The sequence below is a fragment of the Chenopodium quinoa genome, unplaced genomic scaffold, assembly GCF_001683475.1.
Source record: "Chenopodium quinoa cultivar QQ74 unplaced genomic scaffold, ASM168347v1, whole genome shotgun sequence".
NCBI lineage: Eukaryota > Viridiplantae > Streptophyta > Magnoliopsida > Caryophyllales > Amaranthaceae > Chenopodium > Chenopodium quinoa.
Window position 1 is genome coordinate 930579 of NW_018743850.1, and position 24359 is coordinate 954937.

Sequence of the window (24359 nt, forward strand, 5' to 3'; positions counted from 1 at the left end):
ACCCATGTGATCATGTGAACCAAATAAGCACTAAATATGATGAAATTCCACTACATATGAATTAACAAAGACTTTTTTGAAGGAGCTTTTGATTTGAGATTTTCAAGATTGAATCTACAATAACAACATCTTTTGAAGACTAAAAATCATATTTTATTAGTTTGCCTACTCTTTATTCGATATCATCAGAATTATAATTTTTTTAATATTTTTTCTTCGTTTTATATCCAAACAAAGATGTAGTATCACATGAACGTTTGTCATAAAATATGTTTAATAAATCTAGTATTTTTTTTTGGGCATGTTTTTATTATGAATGTATATTTTGTAAAAGTTCCTCGAGTGCAAATCAACAAATTCTCTGAAAAAAACATTTGCCATTTGGACAAAATTGTACAAGTAAAATTTTTGTAGCCTTTCCCATAGAGGAAACTCTTGTTCCTTTTCCATCATCAACCATAAAAAAAGTTGCAAGTAAGAAAGCAAACCCAAACAAAAAGCTTATCAATTAAAATTCATGAGGTGGCCGTTGCCTGCCACGTTGATAGACTTTCTCATCTTTTTAAATTTAATTTATTAATGTTTTGACAACTGTAACGTTCTTCATAACATTGAACACCTACACATAGGCCTTGTTTCATTGACATGAGAATTAAATTTCCATAGAAAATTGTATTTTATGGGAAATTATTTCCCTAATGAAATTCCTAAGAATTTTCTAAATTTGTTTGGTTGGCAATATGGAAATTTAGAAATCCCATGAATTTTGATTGACCTAGGGGGGACTAAGTAATTTACTTCCCTCATTTTTGTTTTTTTTGTGTCAACCAAACAACTCCTCAATTTGTCAAATCCCATGAATTTCCACTTCCCCCATTTTATGTTGTCAACCAATCAAGGCCATAAGCATCTGTTTTATATTATGTGCAACATTTTTTTCCTTTTCTAAATTGCCATTTCTCTCCTTATCACATGTATTTATATATTTCTCTTTCTATTTAATATATTAACAAACAAATTTTACCTAAGAGTTTGTGTCAACACCTTTGTTACACATAATATGAAATAGTAGTACTCCGTATTTTTTTTATTTTTTTTTTTTCTGTTCCACCCAAACCTTTGGGCTAATCTAAATTCGAAGGCCAGTTCTGAGTAATTAGGTTCCAATCTCTTCCCAATTGTTATTGCGGGAATCAATATATTATTATTTCGTAAATACTTTAATTTTAAGCATTTGTCCTGCTCATTTTAGAATCTTTGTGTCTGACAAGAAAGTCCATTTCCACTACCTAATTAATCACATCTAAAACATCAAGTACGTGCCAACTTTCTATTTGTTGGGTTTAAGTTCAAAAGCAAACGTCCAAAAAAGAGCCCAAAATAAAATAAAGGTGCCATGCCAACTTCTAGCCTTTAAATATCTCTCATTTCCAAATTGGCAATGCATCAACTTACGCTGCTCAAGTGAAGGCAATAGCCAATTCTTCTAAAGAGGCAAGTTTTCTACGCTTTTCAAATTTGAAAATTTTGAATGTCTTTACTTTATATTTTTATTATTATTTTTCTTTTTGGGGGTGGGGGGGGGTGTTTGATTAATGTTAATTAGTACTCTACTAATTATATTATATCTGTTCACTATTATAATTATTTCACGTTGCTGCAATCTTTAAAATTAAAGATCTTTATTTTGTTTACGTCGTCTAAGGTGGGGGTGTACTGTACATACGGGTACATCAAACCATAGACCCTACCTCGACGTGATTTAAATTGGGTTGTTGCTTTTAAATCAACCCGACAAATATCCTTGAACAGGAACGATTTCAATACCTTGACGGGATTTATTTTGGGTGGTTGTTTAGGCATATCCTAGAATAAGATCAAGCCACTAGGGCCGCTATTTTTCCCCCGGAAAAAAAGATTTGCTGTTTTCTTAACCAATCCAATAAAAACCTGATTACTGTCATGAAGACTTTAACAGGAGGAATTTCAGTAGGTACAATGCCAATGTTCTCTGCATCATCCTTATTCTCAGCCTACGCCTCATTGACAGCATTAGTCACATTAATTCAGCAATTCTACCATCAGATTGTTCCGAAACAGGTACGTAACTACATTAGTCTAAAACTCGAAGAATGGTTCACTAAAGCTAGCTCCGCCACTACATCATTCACTCTAGTCATCGAGCAATTTGAAGACGGCGAATTTGACTCGTTCAATCAAGTGTATAGTGCTTGTGAGGCTTACTTAGCTAGCAAGCTGAGGTCTACTTCGACACGTCTCAAGGTTAGTAGGCCTAATAAGAAGGATCGTGTATCGTTTAAGTTAGCACAAGGTGAGAAGTTTTCTGAAGTTTTTGAGGGTATTCAACTAGAGTGGAGTTTTATATGTAACAATGCTACTAATTACAGTAGTCATTCTGATGTTGAGGATAGTAGGTCGAGTAAATCACGTCTACGAAACAACTTTTACTTTGAGCTTTCCTTTGATCCTGATTATAAGGATAAAGTTTTAGATTCGTATTTACCTTATATACTTAAATTTTATGATGACATGGTGGAGAAAAAAAAGGATTTGAAATTATACACCCTTGATTGTGGGGGTGGAAAATCTGGTAGTTGGAGATCAGTAAAGTTCAAACACCCCTTTACATTTGATGCTCTTGCTATGGAACCGGAAGTGAAAAAGGCGGTGGTTGATGATTTGGAAAGGTTCTTAGGAAGAAGGGAGTTTTACAAAAAAGTTGGGAGGGCTTGGAAGAGAGGGTACTTGCTGTATGGTCCTCCTGGAACAGGAAAGTCTAGTTTGATAGCTGCTATGGCTAATCACCTCAAATTCGACGTCTATGATCTGCAGCTTTCGTCTGTGCTTAATGATTCAGTGTTGAGAAGATTGTTGCTTTCAACGTCGAATAAGTCCATACTTGTCATTGAGGATATTGACTGCAGCTTGGGTCTGGCAGATCGCCAAGTCCATCTTGTTAATGAAGGCAAGGACAAATACAGAAATGATGTTGACATGGATTCACATTCACAGCAATCACAGGTCAGTGAATATGTAGAAGTAATTTCCAGTTTTTTGCTCAGTTTTTTTTTTATAAGATTATGTGCAACTGTGTGAGTGTTCATATTTGTAAATTAACTGCTTAAGAGTCATTATTGTCTTGGACCACTGGTTTGTGAATGCAGATATCATTGTCAGGTTTGCTGAATTTCATTGATGGTCTATGGTCTAGTTGTGGGGATGAACGAATATTTGTCTTCACGACGAACCATAAGGAGAAGCTTGATTCTGCATTATTGAGGCCAGGGCGGATGGATATGCACATTAACATGTCCTACTTGACCATGCCTGCTTTCAGGATCCTCGCGCTTAATTACCTCAATATATCAGGGGAGCATTATCTCTTTAAGGAGATTGAAGAACTCATTCAAGCTACAAAAGTGAGCCCTGCTCAAGTTGCAGAGGAGCTAATAAGGAGTGATGATCCTGATATCGCTCTTTCTAGTCTTGTCAAAATGCTGAAGGAGCAAAAAATGGAGCACAGTCCGAAAAAAGTAAACTTTACAAAGTTGATGAATGGAAAGGTTGGAAATTGTCTAGGAAGTTATAACAATGGTGTACATGATTTTTCAGATGATTATTCTAGTGATTAGGCTTAGAATAGTAAGTACTACTCTTATCTGACAAGAAATATGTTAGAAATTAGAACAACTTTTCCCTTGTTCATTTGTGCCAGCTTCTTATGAACTTTTAATGTTTGTTTGTTCTTCCACGAAATAAAAGCATACTTTTTTGTTCTAATTTTACTTTTGATTTGGTATTGTTCTGTACTTCTGTTTCACAGTTGGCAGCACACTCAAACATCATCGATTGTGATGCTGAATCATCCTCGAAACGATGTCGTTCTGCTGTCACACTTTAATTAGTAACAAAATCATATCAGATTATGTTATTTTTAGAATTGACATCCTAAAATACTTGCTTTACTTCAACTTGTATGTGAATTGTATAAGTAAACAATAAACATATATTTGTCATTCCTATAAATACTATGATTAAATGAGAATAAATTTCAAAAAAAAAATTGCAACACTTTGACCAAAAATGTGAGTGTTTTTTGGACTAAGTTTTGCAATTTTTATGAAACAGAGGAAGTGTGTTTGACTAAGAAAAACAATGCCATTAAATATCTTTCAGAAAAGGAAAGAAATCACATTATTTGATTCTTTTACAAATCTTGTAGCAAATATGATATCTGCAAAATCACAAGGGATTTATTTCCAAGTTTTCTGATTTATATGTCCAAAGAAAAAGATTATAAAATCAAAGAATTATAAAATCCAATTAATCAGTCTCTAACAAACAAATTAAAGCTATGATGAACTCTCTGACAGGCATGCCTTCAGTAGCATCAGTATTCTCAGCCTATGCAACCTTATCAATTTTTCATCACTCTTTTCCAACAAGCATACATTCAATTCATACCCGAAAGAGTTAGAGACTACATTACTGAAAAACTCGAGCAATGGTTCAACAACTCAAGGTCATCTCCTTCCTCATTCACCTTAGTAATCGAGGAATCAGATGACACCCCATACCGCGATCATAACCAAGTCTTTGAAGCCTGTGAGAGGTACTTGTGCAGCAAGCCTATCAGCAAATTTGCTAGCCGCCTCAAGGTAAGTCGTCCAAATGCTGAAGAAACTCTTAAATTCAAGTTAGCACAAGGAGAGCAATTCACAGATACCTTTGAGGGTAAGGAGCTTGTGTGGCACTACATAATCTCCTCAAAAGAGAACACCAACCAACAGGAAGAAAAACCACATTTCGAATTAGTCATTGAAGATAAGTATAAAGAGGTCTTAAATTCCTACTTGCATTACATACTTAAATTAAATGATGAAATGCAGGAGAATTCAAAAGAGTTGAATTTACATACACTTACAACCTACTCGGATTGGCACTCAGTTGATTTCAAGCACCCCTTTACATTCGATTCTTTGGCTATGGATCCCGAGGTTAAGAAGTACATAACCAATGATTTGGAAGGTTTTGTAAAGAGGAAGGATTTCTACAAAAAAGTAGGGAAGGCTTGGAAAAGAGGGTACTTGCTTTATGGTCCTCCAGGCACAGGAAAATCAAGCTTGATCGCGGCTATGGCTAACCCTTCCTCAAGTTTGATATCTATGATTTACAGCTTGGTCAAGTGGAGAGTGACGCGATTTTGAGGAACCTTATGCTAAGAACAAGCAATAAGTCTATACTTGTTGTTGAGGATATTGATTGTACTCTTGGGTTGCCAAGCTGCAGGGAGAATTTGGACGGCTCATTCGACAATAATGAGGACTATGTACGTTTTAATGAGCATCAGACATCAAAGGTATGTTCTGTATTACAATTTCCTTAGCTTATTACCAATTTACTTAATCATATCATATGAACATTTAAGAGATAAAAGGATCATTGTTCTGCATACAAATAAGTTTTGTATCAATAAATTGAAAAAGTACTTTTTTATCTTATATCAAAATTGCATATGACAATACAATTTATACAAAAACATAGTAAATCTGCATAGATCAAAAGTACCAATTAAAAAAAAAAAAAATCAATTTTTTTTATCAGCAAAATCCAATTGAAGAGAACAGAGAAAAATGTAATTCACATTGGTACATGTAATGAATACAGCATGAAATATACGGACTTACAGAGTATGTTATATGTACACTTAATGAATACAAGGGTAGGCACTAAAAAAAACTAATGTACAAAAACATAAGTTATATGTACATTGTTATATATGTGTATGACAATTTTGGTGCAAATTAATGTAGATATCACTATCAGGGTTGCTGAATTTTGTTGATGGATTATGGTCAAGTTGTGGAGACGAGAGGATTATAATCTTCACCACCAACCACAAGGCGAAGCTAGACCCTGCCTTGCTACGAGCAGGGCGGATGGATGTGCACATACATATGTCCTACTTGACTATGCCTGGTCTTATAATACTTGCATCCAATTACCTGGAAATTGCGCTTAATGATGATCACCCTCTCTTTGGAGAGATTGAGACATTGATCCAAACTGTGAATGTTACTGCAGCCGAAATCTCAGAGGAATTACTGAGAGCTGATGATGCTGAGACTGCTCTTAGAGGAGTTGTGCAGCTGCTCAAGAAGAAGCATTTTGAAAGAAAAGAGAGCAAAGGAGAATGTAAGGAACTCGAAGTCATATATAATCTCATGGACACCTAGTAGGAAGGATTTGCATGCAACTTCAATTAATAAAAATAAAAATCAAAAAAATAAAACCATTTTCTTCATGTTTAATTAGGCAGTGAATTGCTAAATTACTTTAATGTTGATTTTGGATTCTTATTTTTAAAAGAAATTGAGATATTAGGCATATGACTTGAATTGATTTCTCTTGTTTAGGAAGGCTAACAAACAAATTGGTTGAACACATTTAGAATATTAGATAAATTAATAATAATAATAATAATGATACTTGGCCATATTTATAATTCTGCGGTTATTCGTATAGGAGTAAAATTCTATTGTTAATTGGATATTCATATTCATTATAATATATGGTGTGTTGCTGTAAGTAAAATTCTATTGTCAATAAAAAGATAATTTTTTATTTCAAAAAAATTATAAATTATTTTATGTATACTTTATAATTTTATTCTAAACAAATCTATCCAATCTAATCTAACGTGACATCTATTCTAATTACCATAATATCTATTTGTCGCCTACATGGCTCGACACTTGACGAAAAACTGGAACGCCAAGTGTGACTGTCTCGTGGTCTGGCTGCGTGACCGACTTTATTTATTAGTGATATGATATGATATTGGTAAAAAAAATTATCTAGTTTTGTGCCCGGGCAATGCCCGGATTGTTGATAAAATTTTAGGATAAACTTTTTGGCTTGAATATTTATTAATACGGTCATGTAATCCCTTTTGATAATGGAGGATATTTAGACATACGATATCCTATCGCTTATTTATACAATAGTGTACTTTTTGTAATTTTGTTTGTAAATAGATATCTATGTTATTATTGATTTGAAATTATTGTTATTGAACTTAAATTATTTTTACTGAACTGAAAGTACTTTTACCAAACAAAAATTATTTTTACTGGTTAAAATTTATTTTTGTTGAATCTCTATTTTTTTTTACTAAATTTAATATATTACAAATTGATCTTATTTTAAAGAACTTTTTGAAACGAATGTTATGATGGAAATAAAACTGAGTTATATGATATTTATTAAAAGTTATGATAAATTTTTTATATATGGTATATTAGAAGTATAGTGATAAGAAAACTCTGTACACCATTTTTATCTTAAAAAATCTATCCAAAAATCGCTTAATTAGCATCTTATGTGTCACAATTAGAGCTGTCAAAAGCTAACTCAACCCGAAAAATTTACCCGAACCCGATTATTAACCGACCTGTTTGAACCCGAAAATATGGTGACCCGAACCCGATATGACCCAACCTAAAACCAACCCTATACCCGAGTTAACCCGAGTATTTGAGACCCGAACATGAATCGACCTGGAGATAACCCGACCTGAATATAACCCGTAAATTATTGATATGAACCGAGCCCGAGAATGACCCTAACTCGTTTTAACCCGTTAACTCGAATTAAACCCGACCTATTATTAACCCTACCTAAACCCGACCCAAACCCGATAAGATGTATGACCCGACCTAAACCCGACAAGATGTATGACCTGACCTAAACCCGACAAGATGTATATGACCCGACTCAAGCATGACCCGAAGCTCAATTATAGGCTATAGTTCCCTAGTATATTGCCGTATATATTGTTATATAGTCAAAGGAGATAATTAGCTTGATAATTATTTGCATATAGTTAGCTAGAGCTTAGCCTATATGATGATTGACGAAGGCATGTACATTGTATATATGCGGTTATTCTCTTAATGATAAGCAAGGAAAATTTTCCCTCAATATTTCATTAAGAACCAGATTATATTGGCATAATCGCATAAGCTTGTCTATTATCATTCTAAAATCAATTATAGCCATAGATGTAGTCTTTTTGGGTCTAATTCTAATAATAACTTAGAATATTATTTGCTCTCCCCTAATTTGCTTGACTAATTTCCTTAATTTTTTTTTCTAATTATTTTGACCTTGCTCGATTTGGAAGAGATACTCAAGAATCAGGATCGAATCATTTTTAATAGCTAAATAATAATTAGAGCAAATAATAACTTAGGTTAATGCGTTGGAATTTATTGGCTTTGTGAACGTCAATACATGAACTGTTAACAAATCGACCAAAAAAATGTACCCAAACCCGATATGACTCAAGCTGAAATCAACCCGAGACCCAAACTAACCCAATATTTGAGAACCAAACGCGAACATGACCTAACCTGATTATAACCCGCAAATTATTGACTTAAACCAAACCCGACTCGAACCCTAAAATGACCCTAACTCGTTTTAACCTGTTAAAACCCGACCTATTATCCACCCGGGCCGAATGTAACCCGACCCAAACCCAACCCAACCCGATAAGATGTATGACCCGACGTGACCCGACTCAAGCATGACTGAACTCAAACTCGAACCTGACCCGCATAATTTATGAAATTAACCCGAATTGACCTGACCCAAGTTGACCTAACCCACACTAACCCGACCCGTTTATCCAAACTAACAGCTCTAGTCACAATAATACCTATTTGTCGCCTATGTGGCGCGACACTTGGCAAAAATTGGAATGCCAAGTGTCGTTGTCTTGTGGCCTAGCTGCGAGACCGAATTTATTTATTAGTGATATATATAGTGATTTGCTAGAATAAAAAATGAGGATATGAAAAAGCCAATTAAAAACTACATTATTAAATAGCTAATAATATATATATATATATATATATATATATATATATATATATATATATATATATATATATATATATATATATATATATATATAAAGAAAATCAGTAAAAATAAGTTTAGAGGTTATATGATCGTATTTATATTCAAGCTAAAAAGTTCAGGAAAATTCGGGTATTGCCCGTGTACAAAATTAGTAGCCCAATAAAAGTTGACCTCAATAATTAAGGATTCCTTAACCTTAACCTTAATCACTCTACTAAATTAAAAGAACCGTTAGTTTGCCACTACAATAAGTTTGGCTTTTGCGCGGTAACATTATTTTTTTTTATTAAAATAAGATTATAAGTATAATTAAAATAATAATAAATTGCTTCAAAAAAAAAAAAATAATAAATAAATTGGTAGTTGTTCTCCAAAAAAAAATGCAGAATTGTCTCTCTCAAACTCTGTTAATACCTGTAACAATGGAGAGGACTGCCAACGATTTCGTCAAACTCTTCTCTTCACCATTTTCGGACATATTTATTCTCCTTTTTCTCCCAATTTTTTGCAAAATTCAATTTTTTTTTTTTTTTTGAAAGAGGTGAGGTAATCTAATCACTTTCTCTCTCCTCTTTCTCTATTATTGAACCCCCAAATCTCCATGTTCGTCAAATTATTACTTCTATAATTTTTTTTTAGCAAAAATAAATGAGTTAGATTCTCAGAAGCCGTTCAATTTTTGTACATTTAGCTAGTAATAATTCATCCCCTCTTTTATTTTTATTTTGTAATTTCATGGGTATTTTTGTTCTGGGTTATTTATTAAATTTACAGGCGTAATTAATTTATTAATTTATATGTTGGGAGTTATATGATTTGCTTTAATAATGAAGAGCATAATAATTAATAATGTGAACTAATTATATAAATTTGTCTATACTACAGGAAATTATCTATCTATAATTTCGTAGCATCGCTGGATAATCCTCCTCTTCTACTCTTCCTCCTGGATCATTCATCTTCTTAGCACCATGGCTGATGTTTCGCTTGTTGACCGAGGTAATCTTTGTCTTTTATTATTACATTATTATTTTGATTTGGTCAAAAATTATTATAATTAGGGTTTGTTCGTTAATCTTAATTAGGTTATGCTTAATTATATGTTTATAATCAACTTCAATTGCTTTGTTTGGATAATAGCTGATTAAATAAGCAAATATTGACTATATGATCGTGTTAATGATCAAGGGAATTAAGGTTGATGTTAAATATTGTTTAGCACAGTAAATTTTTAGCTATTTGAAACTTTCAATGTTTCCAATTACTAAATTTTTTTTCATAATTTTTAATTGCTCGTTGTTATACGAAAAATATTAAGGAACGGAATAGTATTTTGTGGGATTATTCTGTAAGAGTAACATTTTAGTATTGATGTAATTGAAAGCTCAATGATGCATTGATAATAAATTAATATCCATTGTTGACTTGAAGATGAAGAAGAAGTGGTTTATTGAATTGGTGGGAGTTGAATTAAGTGATGCAACCCAAATTTAAAGTTGGAATGATTGTCTTGCTAATACATGGATGTATGTTTATGGTATGAAGTGGTTGACATGGACAACTTAGATGATGATAAGAAGAATGCCGTGGGATCTTTCAAGAAGAAGGCGATGAATGCTTCTAGCAAGTTTAAGAGCTCATTTTCGAGGAGGAGGAGGAGCAGTAAGGTCATGTCTGTCGAATTTATAGATATTCATGATTTTGAGGAGGCCCAGGCTGTTGAGAATTTTCGCCAAACTCTTATACCGGAAGATTTGTTGCCTTCTAAATTTGATGATTATCATGTCATGCTCAGGTATTTTTTTTTTTTTAATAATTGTTCTAAATCTGTTTTTTTGTTGTATCATTCAAAATATTGCCTATTGAATTTTCTATATTCACCTTCTATACAAGTATACAACTGAGATGGAAACTCCAACCGTTACCATGAAACTTGTTGCTTCTTCGTTATACTTAAAGCAAGCACTGCAGCCTTTATTAACTGTGAATTGACTTGTAATATAGATAATATTCTTTTCCTTCATTCAGCAGTATATAAAAACTTTATCACATCATTTTTTGGAGCTAAAATTTTGTGTTAAGAACAGAATGTTGCCTCTTCCTGCGTAGCAGGGTATGTTGATTTGAATTTGGATATAATTAACAACTTTTGAGTTCAGTGGAAGACCTTATGAGCGTGATATTAAACTGTTAACAGATTTCTAAGGGCGAGAAAATTTGATCTTGAGAAGACAAAGCAAATGTGGACTGATATGCTGCAGTGGAGGAAGGAGTTTGGTGCTGACACTATTATGGAGGTGCATGTCTATAAACTTAAGTGCTGTCATATTTAGTCTAGTGATGCCATTGTGAACACATACTAAATTTGACTTCTTGTTCTTGTGTTCAAGGAATTTGATTTCCATGAAATCAATGAAGTTTTGGAGTATTATCCTCAAGGACATCATGGAGTAGATAAAGATGGAAGACCTGTTTACATAGAGCTTATCGGAAAAATAGATGCTATCAAGTTGATGCAAGCCACAACCATAGACAGGTATATCAACTATCACGTAATGGAGTTTGAGAGAACCTTTGCAGTTAAGTTTCCATCTTGCTCAATCGCTGCCAAGAAGCATATAGACCAAAGTACAACCGTATTGGATGTGTCTGGAGTGGTATGTAGCTGATTTCCTGCAATGGAAAGAAATTTCTATTTTTGTTTGGCTCAAGATTTAACTTATGGATTGTGTTGCCTTTGTTCAATCATGAAGAATATAAATAATTATATCAGCTCTGTAAATTGTCATAGGGATTTAAACAATTCAACAAATCTGCCAGGGACCTGATCGGCCGCCTTCAGAAAATTGACGGTGACAATTATCCTGAGGTACAGAATACAGCCATTAACTATCATACCTTCAGAAACTTCATTGCTAGTTTCCTCTGGCATTTACCATGGCCAATTGTCTCAGATGTTGGCATTGTGATGGTTGAGAATACTTTTCATTCTTTTGCAGACCCTAAACCGTATGTTCATCATAAATGCTGGTTCTGGATTTAGACTTTTGTGGAATACTGTCAAGAGTTTTCTTGACCCGAAGACCACAGCAAAGATTACAGTTCTTGGTAACAAATACCAGAGCAAGTTACTTGAAGTGATAGATGCTAGGCAAGTCTTTAATTTTAGTCTTCTAGATTTTCCATTTCATAATCTTCTGTCTTTTCTAACACGGTTCTTAAATGGATTGGTATGTTGCTTTCACTTGACTTTCCATCAGTGAGCTGCCCGAATTTTTGGGAGGCACCTGTTCTTGCGTGGACAAAGGGGGTTGTTTACGTTCTGACAGGGGACCCTGGAAGGATCCAGAAATATTGATGGTCTTTTTCTTTCTCCTTTCATGTTTACTGGTGCTGATGCTTGTTCTACTACAACTTAAAGAAACAGCACTAAGCTTAATCTTTTTGATCTGCAGAAAGTACAGAATGGTGGAGCAAAGTGTAAGCAACATGGAAATCACCACCATTGTGAGGAGAAGACAATACCTGAGGATGAGGCAGCTAAGGTCTGATTTAGTTATCTAGCCGAATTGTATACCCGGTGTTATTGTTAAGAGTTTTATTGTGAAAGTTCTTATTTTTTTCCACCGCCGGCGGCCCGGCAGTGAGGACTGACCTATTGATATGTGGCTGTTGCGTTTTAGGTGCAGAATGAGGAGGCACCGAAGAACAATGTTGAGCATCAACTTCCTTCCATTAGTGAAGAAGTATGTATAACCTGTCCATCAGAAAACCAAACAACATAAGTTCTTGAAAAGATTTATATTACTACGTATAAAAATCGTACTCGGTACATCATAGATAATGAATCTAGCCCTCTGTTGAGAAGCACAAAGTCACCGCAAAAAGTTTTAGTACTGGTGTTAGAAAAAATTACACTTGCTTATCCATCTTGTTTGTTTTGGACCTGGCAGGAGAATAACAAGGTAGTGAGCCCTAACAGCTTAGTTCCTGTAGTTGTTAAGCCTGTAGATGATTCTTGGCACAAAATGGTGAACAGAAACAACTATGCCCTCGTTAAAGGTACTTGATCCATTTCCTAGGCCCAGATTTTATGTATATTCTTTCTAAGCACTTTACTAATGATTTCTTAGAGATATGTAAATTGTTAGCAAGCGCAGAACTGTAAGCTAGCGAACGTTTCTCTAAAAGAAGAGATAACAGGTTTATTAAAGGAAAAGAAAGTACTATCATAGGAACTTGAGGGAAGACATATTTTATTTTATTTTTACTTTTAAACCAGTAGAAAATGTATTTTACGTTTTATTAGCCTTATATATGCAAATCGGTTCTTTTAGTCTTCCCCCATAGTTTCCCTGTAACTGCAAACAAGCTGTTTTTATTAAATCCTCACTTATAAGGCAACTGGTTGAATTGCTTGCCCTGTATTCCATGGTAAATTAGAAGTAAAATAAAGTTTAGCAAAGCCATTTAGTTGTAACCCAACCAGTAGAAGATGCATTCTTGATTGTGAACAGTAATATGAGTATTTACTATGACATTTAACAGAGATGAATCCTTTCAGTCATTTTAACTCAAGTTGTACCTAGAATAATGTAAGTGCATTTTAATTAGAAGGGTCCGTTATAGCACGTCTTTCAAAGCATAACAAAGAATTTCATATATGAAGGTTCCTTCATGTTATTGTTATGAATTAAAGTGTCTAAATGTTTTTCTCATCCGACAGCAGCTGATTGCTACAGCATAAACAGTGGTTTTAAACCACCAGAAGGAATTAGCAATCAGATAGTAGCTGGTTTGATGGCCTTTATTATGGGTATAGTCACAATGGTGAGATTGTCTCGTACCATGCCCAAGAAAATGACTGATGCCAATCTCTATGCTGCCCCCATGTACTGTTTTGACTCAATGGCTAAAGCTCAGGGCCATGAGTTAGCTGCCCCAGGGATCTCCAATGTTGAATTCATGACTGTCATGAAACGCATGGCAGCTATGGAAGAGAAACTCATGGCAATGGCTGTGAAACCCGATGCTATCACCGAGAAAGAGGAAATGCTTCAGGTTGCTTCCAATCGGGTTGATGCCCTCGAGCAAGAACTTTCAGCAACAAAAAAGGTAACTTACCTCTTTTAGAGCATAACCATGAATTAAGAGCATCTTTCTTACCTCATCAATACTTAACTCACCTTTTTTCTTTTCCACATACATCTTAGGCCCTGGAAGATGCTTTGTCAAAGCAAGAGGAGCTCTTAGCATTCATGGATAAGAAAAAGAAGAAGAAGAAGATCTTTGCCTGGTGAAAAAAGACGGAAAAAAAACAGGAAAGAATGATGCTAGAAGGTTGGTGTTTTTGATCCAAACACACGAATTTCTTAGGGAATGTTAATAGTATAGGCGAATAGCCCACCCCCCTCCCCCCCCCCCCCCCCCCCCCCCCCAAAAAAAAAAAAAAAAAAAAAAAACAATCTTGGTGTAACTCTCAGGAAATATGTTGTAAAAAGTTTGTCCCATATTATAGGAGCCTTGAAATTTTCTGTTTAATTCTCCTGGTAATTTTGCTATATAGTGAGAGATTTTAATAAAGCATATCCTTCTTTTCCTACATTCTATGATTCTAATGTTTTATTTTTGTTAAGTCATTTATATATTTCGCGAAATTAGATTGTGAATCTGGTAATTTATCAGAAAAGAGGCAGTTTTCCCGAAGAACTTAAAGTGATGGTATGAAAAACCTTGTCTATCCTTTATGACATTAATATTAGGAGATTTAGCAGATTTTTCTGGTATACACAGTAAAAAATGTATTGCCTAAATGGTATTTCCCGGTCGTCATTCTTATGAATTGTAAACATTCAGAGCAAATTTCAATGATTGTACAAGGGGAAAGAGGTTTGGTAAACTTATGTAGTGATTGTTGATAGCTAGTCAGCTGCTACTACTTTCAATGATTGTATATAACATACAAAAACCCTCTTTTTTCAAAATTTGAAAATTATATGTTGAACCCAACACAAAATATACACCAAACCCATTCTATAATTTTTGTCATCAAACCTCTATTTATCAAAAAGGAAGTGGTTACATCAGTTTCGTAAGCTGAAAGATTGAGTGGCTGTGTACAAAGAAACAACTATATCATTTGAAGATCAAAGGCTGTAAAAAATGCTTCATAGCTGTACAATCTACATTTTTAACCAAAAGGGGAATATACAGGTATATTCTTACCAATGTCAACAAAATTATCATCACCAAGCTGCCTTTACATAATTATCTGGATGTCTATACATGTGTCTACTTATTTTTGTGTGCTTGTTTTTAGTACTGTACATATTCACATAATTAAATAACATATTAACTGAACAGAGTACCCATAGAACTTGCATATGAATAAGGCATGTCAGGCCAACGGTTGGTTCCAGATACAAAGATACCTGCAAATAACTGCATATATAAGTCCCAGATCAAATTTTGTGAAGATAGCCAATGTATGTTCTCCCTACTTCATATTAAACATATGGAAAAGGAAGAGAGGAGAAGTGAGGGAAGACTGACATTGTGATACGAAACACGTCATGTCCACTTTTTTTGTTTGGACCTGAACTGCTTGAGTAAATCCTTCCATTGGGCTGCATCGACAGTAAATTGAACCATGAATGGAAGGGCAAATAGGTTGCGATTATAGAAAAGAAAAGCTAGGCAGGAACATATAAAGAACTATGGTAACCAACCAAGCTTCCCATAATACAGCAGAGTATGAAGTACTATGTAATTTTTAAGGAACATGTCAAGTCTGTTGATTCCACTGCTACGTGAATTACTTTTCTTAGACATCTAGTACAACAGTCGACCATAACCAAAAGCTTAAAAAAGGTACAAATTAGACACATAATTGTGTTAGATCCATGCTAAGCTTCAAGAAGCAAGTCATTTTTTAACCTAATTTTTGAGATAAAATATGAATTAAAATAAAAATAAATAAAAATGCCAAAAGATCTAATGCCAGAGTCAGGAGAATACAGATCCAGGAATAATAGGACTTAGAGTTTAGACCCAGCCATGTCACTCGTATAACCTATAAGCTGCTTCAAGCCTGCAATAACATACTGGCCTTATTTTGTAAATGGCTTAAGATAATTTAATTATTGGCTTTTAGCTTATTGATGTAGTCAACCAAATGGTAAATGTTAATCAATTGGGAGAAAAGCTGGTGTTCAAGCCAAAACAGCTAATAGCCATATAAGGCAATTTTACATTTATTCCAAACATCTTTAAAACAGAGCTAAAACTAAATTACTAATAGCCTTTTAGGTGACTATAAACATCTCAGACAAACAGCTAACACTAAAAATAATCCGAAGTAAGGCCACTATACAACCTCAAAATGAGAAATAAGCCAAATGGCTTGCAGCATGTTTCCGGTGATGGACTTATATTATAGTGGCATGGGAAAAAAATGGTTTTCACAGGTTCTGCTACAACTCTCTTCCCCAAAGTGTTTCACTAAAAACATACACTGAAGTTACAGTATAATTTTAATGCCTGTAATTAATCAAACTCTTAGGGCCTGTCGCATATTTATAAACAACAAAAGAGCATGTTGTCATGATACCAAGCCATACTCCTGAAGGATAAGACAGTTCTAAACTCCATAGAGACAGGGAAGGGCAATACAATCACAATTATCAGAAAAAACATGCAACTTACCTGCATCATGATAACGCTCCTCGATAGCAGCAATCAACATGTTGCGTAGAAGGACAAATTCTTCACTTTCAGGACAGGGCTGCCCATCTGGTCTGCATCATATTATTGTTGCTATCAATAGATAATTTTATAACACCATCAACTTACTTGTAACTAAAAAAAAGATTCTGAAAAGAAAATAAACAAAAAAGGGCCCAAACCAGTAACATGTACATTAAGTCTACAACAGTCCCTTGTAATCTTATGAAGAAACAAGGAAGCAAATTGTCCCTTTGAAACCTTTGTTTGTCAATCTAGCCAGATTAGGGCCATCTATAAGAAACATAGAAACCCCCTCCCCCTTTAAAACCCAAATTTAAACTTGGAAGCAAATCTTAGTTGATACTCGATATTATTCATATAAAGACTGGAGCAAACAAACTCCTTCACACTACAATGTAATGATATCTTTATCTGCATGCCCCCACACCCAAGCCACACTGGCACACTCCCACTTAAAAAAATTCACAACCTGCAGAATAAATTACCGCTTTACCTGCACTAATAAAATTTTAGGTGCGAAGGAGCCAATCAGTAGATTTTTTAATTAAGTGACGCAAAAACTTTCCATTTACCTATCCATTTCCAATAGCAAAGAACCATCAGAGTGAGGAGGTATCATTGTTGGATTTGTAGGCTCAACAATTTTCAAACCATCTTTGAGTGCTAAAGACTTGTTAACTTGTATAGGGGCCTGAAAAAATGAGAAATTTCTTACTTAGATATTAAGCATTGGAAAAGGCACAAAAAACAGTTAACTAAAAGATAAATATTGGAAAAGGCACAAAAATCAGTTAACTAAAAGATAAATATTGGAAAAGGCACAAAAGTCAGTTAACTAAAACACACAGCATCCATTCATACAAGTCTCATGACTTAGAGAGTCCAGCAAACAGGGTGCCAGGAAATATGCTGTAAAAGCTACAACAATTACTAAGACTTGTACCAATTGCTAAGTCTTTTAAAATTATAAAAATAAATAAAAAAAAAAAAAAAAAAAAAGGAATTGCTAGGTCAGTTACAAAGAAGAAGATTTTAAAATGGCACCTTCTTCCTTGGAAATAAACATAGATAAATTGGCAAGCATTAGCACCACCTCTGCCCCACATACAGGTGCAAGTTCCAGATAATATCTTTGTACTAATTGACTATACATAGTTATCCAACAAGAATATAAAACAGAGCCAATTCTTGCACTAAACCTAGACTATTAGATTTTTAGAATACTGTAAATAATACCTTGCATCTTACAGCAATGTTGATGGCATCAGAAGGTCGGAGATCAAAACTAAGAGACTCTGTTTCAGAATCCATCTATGGGACCAAAACAAATTAATTAGTCTCAAAAATTGAAGAAAAATTTAAAATTGATAAAACAAAAAATAAAATAAAAACAAGCTCAATAAAATTACTTTCATGACACAAAGTTCTGCAAAATAAGCTTCTTGCACCCTCTTGGTTAGTCGAACATATTTCACCTTCAATAGACAATTGGATGAAGTTCATCAATAATGATTGTGCACAAGGCATCAGTCAAAAGAAATACATAACACTTGGAAACCTCAAAAGTAAGAAAAGAATTTTGGAGAAAAAATTACCATGTATCCAATAGTTTCTATCATTTCCTTCACTATTTGGTACATAGTTGGCCTAGCCTAGCAAGTTAATCCGCCATGATAAATGATTGACACAAAAGTTAATACGCTAAATTAAAAGTGCATATAAAAAGACATAGAGGCCAAAAGGAAAATGGCAATAAAATTCATGAAACAAGAAGGAACGATGTACCATCTCAACATTGTGAAGCGCTGCCATCAACAAAGCACTAGGCATCTCCACTGAAAATAGAGTTTAACAGATTCAAAATCACAAAATTGTCCAAAGGTGTAACAGAATAATTTCTTTAAAACAGCTTCCTAAGTTTTATTGACAAACATGTTTGTTTTGATAAACTTACAAACAATGATTGGGAGTAGAATATTGCTTCCATCATCCAGCTTCAGCACAATAGCAGGGTGTGAAATGTAGTCAGGTGGATACCCCCCTTTGGGATGATTATATACACATCTTAAGTATCTTCCATCCCTCATTTTGATCATAAAGCCATCTGATCCATTCTTCACCTCAACTAAACAGAAAAACCGCATATCAATGATAAACATGACAAACCTAAGCCATGGTCAACAGACAGTTATGAATGGGATTATTTAAGGGCATAGTACAAGCTTATAAGAAAGAAGACAAAAGGGTAGAATTTTTCAAAAGACTATAGGCAGCTTAAACTAGCAAAGACCAAAATGAGGCTGGGTATGATAGGAAATCTTATTACAGACATTCCAATCCAAACACTAAATAAGTTGAAACTCAAAAGAGAACGGATGTGTTACAAAGAAGCGTTATAGTCTTCTAGAGAAATGGTAGTGGTACTCAACATTGAATAGTTTTGAAAGGGATATATAATTGCTACTTACAGCTTGGCAAAAGGAAGCCAATTACTCACTTAGGGCAATATATGCATCATCGTATTGAACAAATTCATGATGGCGCCCATGGGTTCACTCTCTCACAAATTCCCCTTCTCCATCAGCATATAACTAATCAACATAAAGGTATATAAGCATTTAGAGATTTGAGGTTTTTTTAAACATGTTGGTTACTGAAGGACTTTTTGGAGTCAAGGGAAGATGGATCAATAGAAACTATCATTACTGGTTTAGCTGAGAGTAGTTGAGTAAACAAAAGAGTCTCTGCTATTGTTTACTTGTTTGGTGATTAAGTATTTGAGGCTTCAATCAATAAACCAGCTTGACTTCTGGCCATGATGTATGTGGTTTTTAAGAGCACTAAGTTATCTATAATAAAGATTTTGGTCAGCATTCACTTGATTAGTTGACTAGAGGTCCTTATACTTAATGTTTGCTTTGAGCATATCGAACATCACATTTCTTTCATGAATCCTCATGTCATCTACAACACAAATTTGCTCATGTAAACATAAACCGTACTTGATACGATTCAATACTTCAAAATTTCCTATTTACTCCCGCAATGAGTATACAAGCACATGCTCACATGCATAAGTATGCACTCCCATGTTATTTATAGCTAATCCTATTTACTCGTTTTAACAGCTTGGCTAGTCTCTTTGATATTGGAACACGTGAATGTTGGTTTTCAATCACCATAACCAGAACAAGCACGAAACCGTCAACACACTCAAAGCCTAATTCAAACGAGTCCTTCAACAGGAGAAAATAACGGCAATCCAACCAAGCAAGGAAAACGAATAAGCAATCCTCTTCACATGTAATATATTGATTAATACATCAAACGACTAAACGTTATGCAAACCAAATTGAAAGTTATAAAGGAATCACAATTTCAATTTCATCAATCGAATTTACAAAAATTGAAGACAAAACTAATAACCCAGATCGTATCAATTAACGGCAATATTGCAGGATAATCCATATATTCAATCGCAATTTTTTTTTTTTTTATCATAATTTGAATAGCTAACCGTCAGAATTTCAACTATAAAGTCAAGCAGAAATCAAAATTCACAAGGAAACAACAACAACAACAACAGATAAGATTCGGAATAAAAAAAAAGCTAGTGAAAAACAGCTATACCAGCTTCGAGGACAGTAGAATTGACGTAATCAGCATCACCGGGTTCAAAATTACCAGTAATACTATCACCATCATTCGGCGAGCTAAAACGACACCGAAATTTGGAAGAAGTTCGAATACGAGGACAATTACGAACCCTAACAGAAGCACCGCTAGAATTAGTGCTGCAATCACTCTTCAGAACCGCCGAAAGATGAGAGTTGATGAACATAGCATTAGTACAGAGTTGTTTGGCCATGAAAGTAGTGAAATATGCAGGATTTCTCTCTCCTCCTGAGATTCTGGAAACGATTGGTGGTTGAAGAGCCGCCATTTTTGCAGCGATTGAGGAAAGAGAGAGAGATTGAAGGATTAATCGGTGCGGTGGAGAGGATTTGAGAAGGATAGATGAGAAGAGGAGAGAGAAAATGAAAGAGAGAGGAGTGAAGAAGAAAGAGAGAGATAGAGAGAAGACTTATAGGAGAGGGAAATGGAAGACGGAAATGTTGAGAAAGAAGGTGATGAAGACGACACTTTCAAAAGAAGTAACCTGTATTTGTATTTGGGGGGAGAAAAACCGGGAGAAATTAACAGAAGAGATTGGAATGCCTTGGAAACAAAGATTTGCGATATGCATCAAATCAACACAAGCGTTTTTTTTTTCATTGGATTGGCTACGGGCTGTGGCAGCCTAGAAGGTACCGGTGACTCGGTGAGGCAGATCGATTTTTGATTTATGTAGCGTACATTAAGTCTAAATTCAGTTCAATTCAATTCATCCGATTAATTTTGAATCATGGAATAATTTTTTTTTTTACTCTGTATTTAATGAGCGATACATAAGTATGGTTTGAATGAAACTTATTTACCATTCTGCTTTGGAGTAAAACTTAATTACATATTTGCTGTCCACCTAGGTTTGGATTGAAATAATTTTACTTATTATATTTTTGAAGGGAAAAACCATACATATTTTTTTTTTAGGGGAAAAACCATACTTAATAAAACCACTATAGAAGCAAAACCATATAGTTTTACTGCTTCTTTGTAAATGCCATGGGTAAAGCGAAAGAACAATCTTGTCAACCACTCCCCCCACTGCTCTTAACCAGCCAGCCACCTCAACGCCGACACCGCTGAACCACCTTCGCATCGTAACCTTATTGCCGTGGTGTCTGTAAACCCAACATATGTGGCCATTTCACGCTTTTTGTGTGCTTTCTTCTTAATCTAATTTTAATTTCTGCTGATAATAATCAAGCTTGGCTGAAATTGAGAAAATTTCTCTAATTCTTCATGTAAGCACATGAACTAAACTTTGGAAATTATTGTTGTATTCCGTATTTTCTCCACCGCACCACTTATATTCACATTGGTATGGCAGCCCGCTTTTTCTAGTTCACCCATTTTAGAGATGGATGAGACATATCTAGATTCACCATCATCACTCATCGTAAGCAACAACATTTGGAGATAAATCTGCTGGAATCGCAAGATTTATTTGCCGAAAGTATACATGGAAAATCGCGTTATATCTTGAGTAGTGGTTCACTGCTTCTGCTCTTCTAATTTCATTTAAAAAACAAAATTGTATACATCCTAAGTGGGCAGTAATTTTGTTATTAAGTTTCATTTCGAAACACAATGGTGAATAAGTATTAATGTAACCTTAATTTTGTACATCACCCGTATTTGATAGGATTGAACTTTAATATTAACTAGTCTTAAACTCGTGCAATACATTGCTGTTTATTATATTGTAATTTTTTATTTTAAAAAAATAAACATCAATAAAATAATATGGGATCTCAACATTATATATAATGGGTTAATATATACATACATTTTTTTTAATATACAAACATTACTATCGAATCTTATAGTAATAGGCAATATTATAACAATAGTGTTAGGTTAGCATTTTTAATGTACAATACACTTAAAAGTCTGTCAAATTTAAACAATTTTTCATTTATAATAGTTACAATTTATAAATGTTGTTTGACAAATTTATTTCTTTAATTCATTGTTCTGCAATATTCATAAAATAGAAGAAACATACTTACCAAAAGAAAATTTGTAGCCCAATTTGAACTTCACTCACTATTAGTCATTTGGTCCACAATGACCTTTCTGCAAATCAAACATAGCAATTCTTTTAAATGTGGAAAACAAATTTTGATCATACATAAGCGAAACTTTAATTATAGTGAAATGGAAATAGAAAAGAATTTACAATTTTCAGTGTTGGGTTTATGATGAACAATTAACTTCCTTTGAGATAAAACACTAAATTTGTTTTAATAATTTTTTTTGATGAAAAAATATTTTCTTGAATAGGCATGATTAGGAGAATTATTTTCTTGAATAGGCATGATTACGAGATTGGGATGGAAGATATGTATGGTTTTTTTTTTTTTTTTTTTTGTAATTAAAAAAATTATTTTAAAACAGGAAAAATAGAAAGAGGACAAGTGTCCTTCTTCCAATTTCCTGTTTTAAAATAATAGTATTGATTTGTACACTATTATTTTTGGGAGAAAATATTCCCGATGAGATATTAGAAGCTTCATATTAATGGGTAATTTTCTTAAAATTAAATTTTTTAGATCGATTTAAACAAAAATAAAATAAATAAATATAAAGGTACAATATGAAATGATTTGGTCATGTATGAAATAAGCGGCGGCGTGGTGCTTAAATAAGTCGAACTAAACACATCCTAAGTGAGTAAGTGGCAACATTTTTTATTTTATTTTTTTTTTTTTTTTTTTTTTTGTTAATGCATCACTAGAGATTTTACACTATTTATGTATTACTTGATTTTCTACTAATATATTGTAAATAAATGTTACTCAATGTGTCGTTGGATTAGTCACAATGTTTAATTTATTTATTTATTTTTTTAAAAAAATAATTTTTATTATATCTAATTAAAGATATTGTTGGTCAAAGTTATATCTCAGCAAATGTGCAAACCTAAGTGATGCTTTTTTTTTTAAAAAAAAAAAAAAGAGAGATAGGTAATAGTACGGAGTAATTATTTATTACTCCCTCCATTTTGCATTAGTTGCAACACTTTTTATTTTCGGCCGAAAGTTATATCTCGACAAATGTGTAAACCTAAGTGATGCTTTTTTTTTAAAAAAATAAATAAATAAAAGAGGTAGGTAATAGTACGGAGTAATTATTTATTACTCCCTCGCGCTCCGTTTTGCATTAGTTGCAACACTTTTCATTTTCGGCTGTTTCATATTAGTTGCAACACTACTATATTTGGAAAGGACCCACCATTATTTTATAACTAGGTTAGTTCCCGTGCCATGCACGATGATTTTCAATAACCATTATTAAACTACGATTATAATTAGTTTTTTTTTATAAACATTCTAAATATATAGTTGACAAATTTTGATTATAATAAAGAATTACGAAAGATATGTTAGATACCAAATGATGTAGAATGATTAAAATTATGTTAAAAAAATTTTGATAGCTATATAAATATTTGAGTTAAACATATGTCAAATCTTTTTTTATTTTAAGTAATTATATTGTATAAGATTAGGAAATTATTTTTGTATAAGATTTATTTCTTTAATTGAATTTCATTCAAAAAAAAAATACTAAGGACACACCAGAAGATTACAGTGCACGTGTCATTACTGGTGTGTCTTTTAGTATATTGTTATTGATTTCTTTCTCCCACTAACCTCACTTTCACAAATATTTTACTATTTCTCTTTCCTACCAACCCCACCCACACAACTTTTTTTTTATTAATTCTATCTCTTACCAACAATACTTTGTATTATAAGCCTAGTTTATAATTTTCTTAAACTACGAGCCAAACCTACTGTTGTAACTAATGCGAAACGGAGGGAGTAAAAAAACTATCATCTAGCTATTTATCAATAATTTCATACTTTAAAAACTTGGTATATTATATGTTTGGTATAAGTGCTTGACATACCTAACTATTGAATTAGTAAAATCAAATTTAAATAATGGTAATTTTAAAGAAAATTTGGTAGCTTGTGACAAACACTAGGCTT

At 33.5% G+C, this 24359-nt stretch overlaps 3 protein-coding genes and 1 pseudogene across 8 annotated transcripts; 3 read left to right on the forward strand and 1 right to left on the reverse strand.

The window, feature by feature from the left end:
* Window positions 1-1415: 1415 nt before the first annotated feature.
* Window positions 1416-3813, forward strand: LOC110685836 (AAA-ATPase At3g50940-like). 2 transcript variants are annotated; one of them, XM_021862366.1, is made up of 3 exons: window positions 1416-1494; window positions 1979-3042; window positions 3186-3813. In XM_021862366.1, exons 2-3 carry the CDS (start codon window positions 1999-2001, stop codon window positions 3651-3653), a joined length of 1512 nt encoding a protein of 503 aa, XP_021718058.1. In that variant the 5' UTR covers window positions 1416-1494; window positions 1979-1998; the 3' UTR covers window positions 3654-3813. The 2 variants fall into 2 exon arrangements, with proteins under 2 accessions (XP_021718058.1, XP_021718057.1); XM_021862365.1 differs by lacking the exon at window positions 1416-1494 and having other exon boundaries at window positions 1522-3042.
* A 439-nt stretch (window positions 3814-4252) lies between these two features.
* On the forward strand, window positions 4253-6303 carry LOC110685838 (annotated as a pseudogene).
* A 2956-nt stretch (window positions 6304-9259) lies between these two features.
* LOC110685837 (phosphatidylinositol/phosphatidylcholine transfer protein SFH12-like) lies at window positions 9260-14535 on the forward strand. 4 transcript variants are annotated; one of them, XM_021862367.1, is made up of 13 exons: window positions 9260-9643; window positions 9835-9948; window positions 10495-10744; window positions 11147-11246; window positions 11340-11606; window positions 11741-11818; window positions 11949-12100; window positions 12210-12309; window positions 12405-12494; window positions 12633-12695; window positions 12903-13011; window positions 13676-14064; window positions 14163-14535. In XM_021862367.1, the coding sequence occupies exons 2-13, from the start codon at window positions 9921-9923 to the stop codon at window positions 14247-14249; spliced, it is 1713 nt and encodes a 570-aa protein (XP_021718059.1). In that variant the 5' UTR covers window positions 9260-9643; window positions 9835-9920; the 3' UTR covers window positions 14250-14535. The 4 variants fall into 4 exon arrangements, with proteins under 4 accessions (XP_021718059.1, XP_021718062.1, XP_021718060.1 ...); XM_021862370.1 differs by having other exon boundaries at window positions 13679-14064; XM_021862368.1 differs by having other exon boundaries at window positions 9260-9495.
* A 527-nt stretch (window positions 14536-15062) lies between these two features.
* On the reverse strand, window positions 15063-21049 carry LOC110685839 (bifunctional nuclease 2-like). Of its 2 annotated transcripts, none has more exons than XM_021862372.1 (10): window positions 20326-21049; window positions 18650-18820; window positions 18481-18530; window positions 18291-18347; window positions 18105-18170; window positions 17932-18006; window positions 17268-17386; window positions 16654-16745; window positions 15502-15575; window positions 15063-15390 (listed from the first exon to the last, which is right to left on the reverse strand). In XM_021862372.1, the coding sequence occupies exons 1-9, from the start codon at window positions 20636-20638 to the stop codon at window positions 15520-15522; spliced, it is 999 nt and encodes a 332-aa protein (XP_021718064.1). In that variant the 5' UTR covers window positions 20639-21049; the 3' UTR covers window positions 15063-15390; window positions 15502-15519. The 2 variants fall into 2 exon arrangements, with proteins under 2 accessions (XP_021718064.1, XP_021718063.1); XM_021862371.1 differs by having other exon boundaries at window positions 15063-15380; window positions 20326-21048.
* Between the last annotated feature and the right edge of the window lie 3310 nt (window positions 21050-24359).

Coding starts and splice junctions, on each gene's coding strand:
- LOC110685837 (XM_021862367.1), top strand. CDS start 9,921: ATGGCTGATGTTTCGCTTGTTGACCGAG. Junction 12,310..12,404: donor AGGATCCAGAAATATTGATG/GTCTTTTTCTTT, acceptor TTTGATCTGCAG/AAAGTACAGAATGGTGGAGC. Junction 12,696..12,902: donor TTCCTTCCATTAGTGAAGAA/GTATGTATAACC, acceptor TGGACCTGGCAG/GAGAATAACAAGGTAGTGAG.
- LOC110685839 (XM_021862372.1), bottom strand. CDS start 20,638: ATGGCGGCTCTTCAACCACCAATCGTTTCCAGAATCTCAGGAGGAGAG. Junction 18,821..20,325: donor TTCTACTGTCCTCGAAGCTG/GTATAGCTGTTT, acceptor TTTTCTGTTTAG/TTGAGGTGAAGAATGGATCA. Junction 18,171..18,290: donor TAGAAACTATTGGATACATG/GTAATTTTTTCT, acceptor TGTCTATTGAAG/GTGAAATATGTTCGACTAAC.
- LOC110685836 (XM_021862365.1), top strand. CDS start 1,963: ATGAAGACTTTAACAGGAGGAATTTCAGTAGGTACAATGCCAATGTTC. Junction 3,043..3,185: donor CACATTCACAGCAATCACAG/GTCAGTGAATAT, acceptor TTGTGAATGCAG/ATATCATTGTCAGGTTTGCT.